Here is an 8,974-nt window from a genome sequence, read left to right on the forward strand (position 1 = left end):
TCCAGAGCATGAACAAACAGCAAATTTCAATACCCAAACCGAAATGTGATGCAATTTACTATTAATTTCAATTTCATGAACTGAAAAATCAAATCACAGATTTATATGAAAAGCTAAAAATCGCATTTGCTAAAGAGAATATGGTACCTGAGGGCTGAGGCAATTGGGTGTTGCTATTGGTGTGCTTCCGTTTGACTATTACTCTATAGCATACCCAACACTTGGGTGTCAAAATCAAATCTCAGAAATGAAATACTCAAGAAGAGAGATCTATACAAGTTTAATCAGTCTCAGATTCTATTACGGAACTAATCGAAATCGTTCAATCGAATGATACTCACCTTGTCATGGTCGGCTCAATTGCTCGATTCCTGCGAATTTAGTTTCTCTTTCTATTTCTGTTAATTTGGTTCTCCCATTCTCTCTGTGATTATAAGGATCGGGGTTGGAAGTATGGATGTAAAACTAACGCTCAAGAAAAATCACCCATCTAAGCACATGATCTACCCAAAAGATAATTGATAAAACTGAAGGGGAAAATCGCAGGGTTAACAAATCACCCAAATTCGAGTTTAGAACTATGACAGCAACAGCAGAGGATGAATATACTTTCAGTTTTTTGTGTTTTGATAGTGTTTGCATCAGTTAACGATAGCTGTTAACGTCCCGTTTAAGATTCTTGTTTTTTTTTTGTTTCACGTTGGTTTTACTGCAGTAGGAGGTAGGGTAATTTGCTATGATATGAGGTGTTAAATAAATCCACGTGGCGTTATTCTATTGGGTTGGTAGACCATGTGTCAGGCTGACATGGTTCTACTGGAGGACAGAAAAATTTCTAGTAGCACAATAATACTTAGGGCCACCACCCCAAAATTATATCAAAACCAAAAACCCTATATGGCTATATATATTACACTTCCCTTTCCTGTAGTACCACAACATCCCACATTCTCAAACTAGAGCACTAGACAAAAGCCTCTCCTCTCCCTCAAATCCTCCACTTTCCCAAGAACCAAAACCACGAGGGACGAAGTATCCACATACTTATCACCGTACCACCCCACCTTACAGAGCCAATGACACCGCCCCATATATTGTCTCTGTCACTACTCCCTCCATCATCCCCCAGCTATCTCTCTCCCTCCATCCTAGTGATGATGTGCCCGAGTGTTTGACATGGCTGAACTCATAGCCAAGTGGAAGTGTGTTGTTCCTCTGTTTTGGAAGCTTAATTAGGATTGTTTACAAAGGAGCAGTTGGGAGAAATAGCTGTGGGGTTAGAGAGGAGTGGCCTAAGGTTCTTGTGGGTGGTCCGTAACCCATCTTAAGCCTCTCATAATCAAAGTGTGGCTATTGCGGTCCATCCTGACCAGGATTTGGATATTTTGCTTCCGGATGGTTTCTTGGGTAGGACCAAGGATAGGGGTCTTCAGTCGAGTATATCCAACCAGGTCTTTGAGGTTAAACTGTAATTGACATGAGTGATAAATAAAATTTATGAAAACTGAGATAGTGTTTATTGGAAATCTACTGCTTAATGAAACATTTGAAGTTTGAGGCGACACCAGTGTTTCGATCGATGTCTAGAGAGGACTGCAAGTCTATTTTTGTGTGGGTCTTTAATTAGTTTTTAGGCACCTCAATACTTGATGATGCCCAACTCTGATTCATATTACCAGAACAACCAAACGAACATTGTGTGCATCATGTTAAGGGACGTAGGCAGAGAGTTTTCGGAAGGATTAATTGTTGAGAGGGGAGGAGTTAAGGAGGAGGGCGCCGCTAGTGGGGGAGGTTCAGGCGGCGAGGATGTCGAGGAGGGTGGACTTTCCGGCACTGCTAGGGCAAACAACGGTGAGGATTTGGGAGGGGTACGTATGCGGTGAGGGTGACGTCGAGGAGGATTTTGGTGGGGGAAGAAGGGAGGTGCATGGCTTGAAGAGGAAGTTAAGTGGAGCAAAGGTGGTGGTTGCGGTGGTGGACTTGGTGTATGATATTGAGGAGGCTGTTAGTTCATAGGTTAATTTTGGATGGAGGTAGGGATGGTGTGTCTTCCATGGAGTTGAGATTGTTTAGGAGGTGGGGTTGGATGAAGGGTGGAGCTTTGGACTTGAAGGAGTGAAAAGCGCTGAAAGATATGCATGAAATAGTAGTCGCAGTACTGGAATGGATATGTGATTATGTGTTGATGATTGTGGTCTCTCCATTAGTAGTACACTAGTAATTGGAATTTGGAAATGTGAGAATTTAAATTTTTTGGGGAAAATTAGTGCATGTAATCAGTGCTAATGATCAATGCAAACAAAGGAATTAGCTTTATGCAAGAAGAATCAGCTAGTATTTAAAGGAATGTGACCAAAAATTAAAAGGCCTAGCTATTTGACTTTGCTCTAAGCAATATTCTTCTTAATTAATATGCTCCTTAACATGTAAATTTCTTAATTGATCGAGACAACTGTTTGTTGCCTCTAATTTTGGTCTCTGGTTATTTAAAAATATTTGCAAAGTACGTCACTTCTTAATAAATCGCAAGTGTTAATTAAACACAGATTAAAAATGAAATTTGAAATTGGATCAAAACTCATAATCAAACTAGTAATATTATACTGTAGTATAAATGGAACTTTATTTCTGTCAAGTAGTGCTATATATTGATCTGCAGCTCCAAAAATCATCGGAATATCTTTTACTTATCAACGATTCATGATCTGTTTTAAGATCTATTACCCACTTGGCCAATAGAATAAGATCACAAGTTAATGAACTTGAACTCATCAAACGGTATTTTCCAGCTCAATATATAAAGTAAATGACAAAGAAGAAGTTCACAAGTAGTTGTGGAAATAGACGGAGTTGGCAAGTTTGCAAATAGGCCAATCTGTTGAGTGCGTGAAGAAGCATGTGAACTAAACATCATATATATTTCATGCTGCATAAGATGAGTAAAAACAAAAATGCGATTGAAAATAGAGGGAATGTGATGCTTAAGATAATAGAAGAGGGTCAATAATATATTATCATTTGCTTATGTCTATATTACGAGCTGTGTTATGGTTAATATTACGAGCTGTGCGTTTTTGGTTTCCTTTGCTAACTCTTATTGACTATTGTGTTGTATTATTTAGGCTATTCGAATGTGACCCCCAACTTTTGTAAGACTGATACCTTTTAGCTTTGCAAAAAACTTATTTGGTGTTGTCACATGTTTCATGATCAATCATGATCTATAATGACGTATGATACATTATACTAGTATGATATGTAGGTTTTGATTTTTCTTATCACTTACAATAAATATATGATAGTAGTTGGAATAAAGATACTAATGATTAGACGCCAGAATTAACTTTGATTTTAGTCAATCTCGTTACGGATTCATTTTAAATCGGAATCAAAATGAGAGGGTTTTTATTTATTCTGAAACGAAAGAGACATTAGAAAAATTCAAAGTTTTGTCAAAAAGAAAAAACTCGTATTTTGTTTGTTGCAAATGAGACATGTCTGATTTTGATTTTTCACATAAAAAAAAACTGATGGACCCACTATGGCGTTAGGGTAAGGACCTTAAATTCCATATTCAGTCTTGGACTGTCTGAGCAAAGTTTAAGCCACCACCGTAGTGCGCCGGCCTCGAAGCAATTTTGCCAACTCGCAGTCTCGACTGTTCTTCTTCGGCAGCTTATCAGGTATGTTTTGATTGAGCTAAATCTCACTTCTGATCGATTGTTGTGAAACAAAATATGGGCCTTCCATTTCTCTGTTCGCAAGGTCTTTGATTCAGTGCCTCTTTGAGATTGCTCGGATTGTGGTTTAGGGTTCGAATCCCATTTGTCTGATTCGTTCCCAAGTTTTTGACTTTGAATCAAATACATCTTCTAACATGTATGCGTTATGTAATTCAATTTCATCGTGTATATATGATGTACCACTGCATATATAGCTAGCGACAATTCTTTCATAACTTTCGCCGTGAATTCACATACGGTAGAGAAAAGAAGACATTAAAATGAACAAGAACAATACAAACTGCAATATTAATCAACACTAGGATCCAAGATAAAGGGGTTCCGTTAGCAGAAAGCAGAGACTAAGAAGATATTCACCAAAAGACCAAGTACATGCACTGGGGATATGCATTAAATTTTATCCGATCAATATGTAAGCACCCTCCAGAGTAGAGAAACTACAATATCAATTGGGGTAGCGGTTTCGTGTGCCTCTATATGCATTGAAATTGTTATGCTGTTTGGTAATCTATAGTTTGTGATGATTTGAATTTTATTTTAAATGATTTGAAGTCTCAATGGTTTCGGCCTTGTCAATGTGACTGAACCTTGTTATTTTTTTCTGTTTTTGTTTTTAGGTATCTAGAGTTAAAATGAGTCTGGTTGACGAAAGAACCATATTGAGGAGCATCGTAACAAAACAGGATCGTCTGTACCTCCTCAATAAGGTATGTTTTCTCTATTTATATGTCTGCATAAGTATATGTGAATATTGATTAATGTAATCTGAAAGAATTTAAATTTGATGTGTGTGTGTGTGTGTGTGTGTGTATTTATAGGTGATAGGCGCTCGTTTAATCTCGTATGAGATAAAGAACTTCTTCGTGCCAGAATCATACTACACTGGAACTATCCGATTTGACAACGAGACACAAAAAGAAGCCTGTTTTTTCAAATTTGCACAGAATGAAGGAGAAGTAGCTAAGCATATTTTTAAAGCAGCTTCCAAATTGAATCAAGATGGAATCCTACAGCCCTGGTTTCTCACCAATAACAAATTAGAGAAGACGTGGATTTTATGTTACGAGCACTTCAACTCTCTTCTCAGTGAGCTACCAGATAACAAAATTTTTGAGCTGCCTGAAAATTGGCGTCTCTCTGTTAGGTATAGACATTCTCTTAGCATTTGTCCTTTTTAAATATAGTATGTTATTTACTAAGCTGACTGTATATTGCAGGAACTCTATGAAGACCATCAAGTACATACATGAACGCTATCTTCTTCATCTGGGTTTAAAAAAAAGAAGTAGCTACGCCCTAATTAATGACAGGAAGAATGGTTTCAAAATCAAAATCCTCTTTGATCGTAATTCATCGACTGAGAATTCGGTGTACGACATAAAAAAGGCAAAGTTGGATGATTGGAAAGATTATAAGGACGTGCTGGAGTTTCTGTTGAAGTCATTGCCACAAACGGATGACCTAAAGTTGTTTCTAAATTATTTTGGTCTGGACCAAAAAGGGTAAGTAATATGATTAGTTTCCTCGACTATTTTATATATGGATGTGTGTTATGTCATTGGTTTGGTTTTTAATTTTCATTTCTTCGTGCTATTTGTTTTTAGGAAATATGATGTATTCGTTGATCGACTCATTGCACATCCTTTTCTCTTGTGTGCTGAAGAAAACATGAATTTTATTGCAAACGTACAGCATGCCATTATTACCCAAAGGATCAGTTTTTTAAGTGGTGAAAAATTCAAAGAGTATGAGAATTGGGATAAGAAACTTGATGATTGGCTGAAAGGTATATACTCACAGCAAATAGTAGATGGATTCAGTTATAACGTCATGAGTGTAACAGGTCTCATTTGGTTTTTGAGAGATGTTTATGTCCACAATTGTGATAAATTTGAAGAGGTTGATTGTCACTTGATGCAATCGTTTCCTGGGTTATACGGTCAGCTTTACGAATCTTTATGAAGGTATTACTACATATTTATTGTGATTGATATGGAAGTTAGCTTAAGGGGAAGAGACTGTCAGTGCAAAGACTGAATCAAAGGCTGAAACAGTGGAGAAATCTGACACCTGAAATGAAGCCGAAAAATCTGATTCCGCAGCGAACAAGGAAAGTGAGAATCCACCTCCACCAAAAAATTGTGAGTTCTCCTTCAGTACTATAATAAAATCCACCTGGTTAACAATACATTTTTCCTCCATATATTCGTGTCTTATTGAAGTTACATGTTGTGGTGCAGGAAGTTCCTCTGGAATGAATTTGAGATGTGCACAAGGCCAGAGGTTATCCCTGCAAATGCAGGGGTGTGTCCTTTGCATACATAAGCTGAGAACTAGAGTTGGGGAGCATGTGGCGATGAGGAAGCTTTAAAATGATTTCAGCAATTATATAGCAGTAATCGTGGTTTCAGCGATATCTTATCATTTGATGCAAAACAAAGATCCAGTGTATCGTAATGGAAAGCTTGTTATATCATCAACAAGGTAACACACGCACTTTCTTTGTGCATGATTTCTCAATAATATAGTTTTCTTGGTTATATCTTGCTGCAAAGATCCAAAGATGTTGCTGTTGACTTTGGTGGACAAATAGTATGCTTCTTGCCTATCATTTTCTGAATATTGCATGCCTAAAATAATTTTTTCTTTCGGGTCTCTTTGTTCAATTTTATGCCTGCCTGATTTACTTGTTTTGGCTGTTTGCAGTTAAGTGTCAGCATTGATGTTCCTGGAGAAGAGACATATCATTTTCAGCCTCGCCTGTTTGGAAAGGTATTGCATCTATTTGTGGTGCTGAGGAATCTTCTTAATTTGTTAAGATATCATGTATATCTAGAGAATTCTTTGGAGTACCCTTTCCAGTTTACTCAATTTTATATATGAAATGAGTGGCACAAAGTATCCTTTGCCTTTACTCTAGCCTAAGGAACTGTTATACCCTTGAGCCATTTGCTAGGTTTATATATGCATTAGGGAAGGCATATCCTTTTTACGTCTTACACTTTTGGATGAGAAATTAATCCTTGGGGTTTTATTTATTGGAAACAAATGGTTCCTGAAAAGTGCAGATTTGATGTTTTGTCTACCAAAGTTGACATTCGCCTGGCCAAAGCTGAACCTATACATTCAAGAGATGTCCAGTTCAGCAAGGATAACCCTGTTCCACTAAAGGTTAATGCCCCAGGTACATTAATATTCCTATAACCAGTGGCCATGTTTTTTGGGGTCCACCCATTATCGGTTCCAATTTTACAAGTAAATTTGGTGCTAATTAGATGCAACTGCTTACAGTTATTGGCGTCCAAAGGCCATCTTACCCATCCTCCAAACCAAAATGGGTAGATTGGGACAAGCTTGAAGCCCAAGTGAATTAGGTTTGCTTTTTAACCTGGTTGATTTTCCATTAGTCTCTCAACCTAATTGATTGGGGTAAATATTCTGTGTTCTCTGCTTCCAGGAAAAAGATGAGAAGCTTGATGGTGATGCAGCTTTGAACAAATTTTTCCAAGACACATTCAAGGATGCTGATGAGGACACAAGAAGGGCCATGAGAAAATCTTTTGTAAGACACTCCTTCCTACTGTTTGATACCGAAATAGAAACTGTTAATTTTTGTAAAATTTTTAGTTGCGGTTTGAAGGTTGCCATGAAAAAAATCTTTTGTAAGACACTCCTTTCTAGTGTTTGATACCACAATAGAAACTATAATTTGGTGAAAGTATAGTAATGATTTGAAGGTTGGCTTGAAAATTTGAAACCAACAAAATTGCATCCTAATATGTGTTTTTAAACTGTACCAGTGTACCAGGTGGAGTTGAACGGAACGGTGCTTTCGACAATCTGGAAAAAAGTGGGCACCAAGAAGGTCGAGGAAAGTGCTCCTGATGGTATGGAGATGAGGAAATGGGAGTACCAAGAGCTCAAGTTGGACAGTGCTTGTAACCTATTTGGAGTGCCTTTCATTTTGGTGGACGCTGTTTAGTTTTCTCTTTCAGTTAGTGTCTATTCTTTTGCTGACGGTCACCTAGGTCGGTTTTTGCTTGCGGTCTTTCGTGTTTTGTTATGTACTCAGTACTATCAAAATCTGGAACAAGGTTACCTTTATGCTCCTGAATTTCTTGGTGATCTGATTCTATGTCTTCCTTAGTTCTGCTTGTGAGCCAACGCATACATGACTAAACTGCTTTGTGAAACCTTCTTCTGATGAGTGAAAAAAGAATTATAGAAACAGTACATGAAGGTTTTTATACTGTATTGAACTGCCGGTCCGTGGCTGGATTTATGGTGCATTCAACACGATGTGGTTCATTACAGTAGAAACACCTCTTCCAGAGGCATTGAGGTTGCTGAAGAAGAACTTGAATTCTCGGTTACTGAGGCCCCGTCCCAAATCCAAGTACATTTAACATGTCCAGTATACAAACAGTGCGTTTTGGTTTAAAAATAGCCCATCTTATCTTTGGTTCTAAATAGAAACAGCGCTAATTTCATACATTGTTCACTCTCCTGTAATTTCTCACAAAGAGTAGTGCTAGAGATTCCAAAATTTATTAACGAATTTCAACCCCAAATGAGGTGGCATTTGGCACTTCATCAATTTTTTTTTTTTGCTTAATAATATCCTAGGTTTATTTATAACCTTTATCAATTTAAGAAAAAAATCCTTATAAGTTTCTGACTTTCTGAGAAAAGAATTCAGCCCTAGGGTATTCAACAATGAATGATATGCTATTCAACCATCGCAGGCCATCATCCAATTATATTCAATATGAAGATTATAACATGAAAAACTATGATATGCTATTCAACCATCACAGGCCATCATCTAATTATATTCTATATGAAGATTATAACATGAAAAACTTCACTATTTTATCTGAAGCCCTAAGCACCTACATCTTTGAGAAACAACTTTTTCAAAAATTCGGGATCGTTTTCTCATCTACATCTCTAAGCGTCTCTCATAATCAAACTCAATTATAACCATAGCTGAAACCAATTTCTACCCTCAATTTTGATTCTCAACAAATTTCTATTGACAATTGGGCAGATTGCAATGCCTACGACAATAGATAACTGCTTTTGCTAACCTGGTAATCACCCATAAGTGAACAAAACCAACTAATAACTATTTGTATTGGAATTCACTCGATTGATTTTAGCTTTAGAGAATGGAAATCTCCATTGAATTAGTTTAAAAATTTATTTATAAAAATGTTAATAGGGTT

General features: G+C 37.1%; 2 protein-coding genes across 3 annotated transcripts; both read left to right on the forward strand.

Annotated features, from left to right (window-relative positions):
- The first annotated feature begins 3,544 nt into the window (after positions 1–3,544).
- LOC112186483 lies at positions 3,545–7,946 on the forward strand. Of its 2 annotated transcripts, none has more exons than XM_040509783.1 (11): positions 3,545–3,686; positions 4,364–4,453; positions 4,565–4,890; positions 4,964–5,248; positions 5,351–5,887; positions 5,987–6,230; positions 6,453–6,518; positions 6,810–6,930; positions 7,038–7,120; positions 7,204–7,308; positions 7,547–7,946. In XM_040509783.1, the coding sequence occupies exons 2-5, from the start codon at positions 4,379–4,381 to the stop codon at positions 5,706–5,708; spliced, it is 1,044 nt and encodes a 347-aa protein (XP_040365717.1). In that variant the 5' UTR covers positions 3,545–3,686; positions 4,364–4,378; the 3' UTR covers positions 5,709–5,887; positions 5,987–6,230; positions 6,453–6,518; positions 6,810–6,930; positions 7,038–7,120; positions 7,204–7,308; positions 7,547–7,946. The 2 variants fall into 2 exon arrangements, with proteins under 2 accessions (XP_040365717.1, XP_040365701.1); XM_040509767.1 differs by having other exon boundaries at positions 6,815–6,930.
- LOC121048918 (protein SGT1 homolog B-like) lies at positions 6,795–7,728 on the forward strand. The gene is made up of 4 exons (XM_040508359.1): positions 6,795–6,930; positions 7,038–7,111; positions 7,204–7,308; positions 7,555–7,728. Exons 1-4 carry the CDS (start codon positions 6,795–6,797, stop codon positions 7,726–7,728), a joined length of 489 nt encoding a protein of 162 aa, XP_040364293.1.
- Positions 7,947–8,974: the final 1,028 nt, after the last annotated feature.

The sequence above is a fragment of the Rosa chinensis genome, chromosome 1, assembly GCF_002994745.2.
Source record: "Rosa chinensis cultivar Old Blush chromosome 1, RchiOBHm-V2, whole genome shotgun sequence".
In the NCBI taxonomy this organism is placed as follows: Eukaryota; Viridiplantae; Streptophyta; class Magnoliopsida; order Rosales; family Rosaceae; genus Rosa; species Rosa chinensis.

Excerpts from the sequence above, each read along its gene's own strand:
- LOC121048918 (XM_040508359.1), top strand. The coding sequence starts at position 6,795 with ATGGTTCCTGAAAAGTGCAGATTTGATGTTTTGTCTACCAAAGTTGAC. Across the intron at positions 6,931-7,037 it reads ACTAAAGGTTAATGCCCCAG|TTATTGGCGTCCAAAGGCCA; the intron begins GTACATTAATAT and ends AACTGCTTACAG. Across the intron at positions 7,112-7,203 it reads GGGACAAGCTTGAAGCCCAA|GAAAAAGATGAGAAGCTTGA; the intron begins GTGAATTAGGTT and ends CTCTGCTTCCAG.
- LOC112186483 (XM_040509783.1), top strand. The coding sequence starts at position 4,379 with ATGAGTCTGGTTGACGAAAGAACCATATTGAGGAGCATCGTAACAAAA. Across the intron at positions 4,454-4,564 it reads GTCTGTACCTCCTCAATAAG|GTGATAGGCGCTCGTTTAAT; the intron begins GTATGTTTTCTC and ends GTGTATTTATAG. Across the intron at positions 5,249-5,350 it reads TTTGGTCTGGACCAAAAAGG|GAAATATGATGTATTCGTTG; the intron begins GTAAGTAATATG and ends ATTTGTTTTTAG.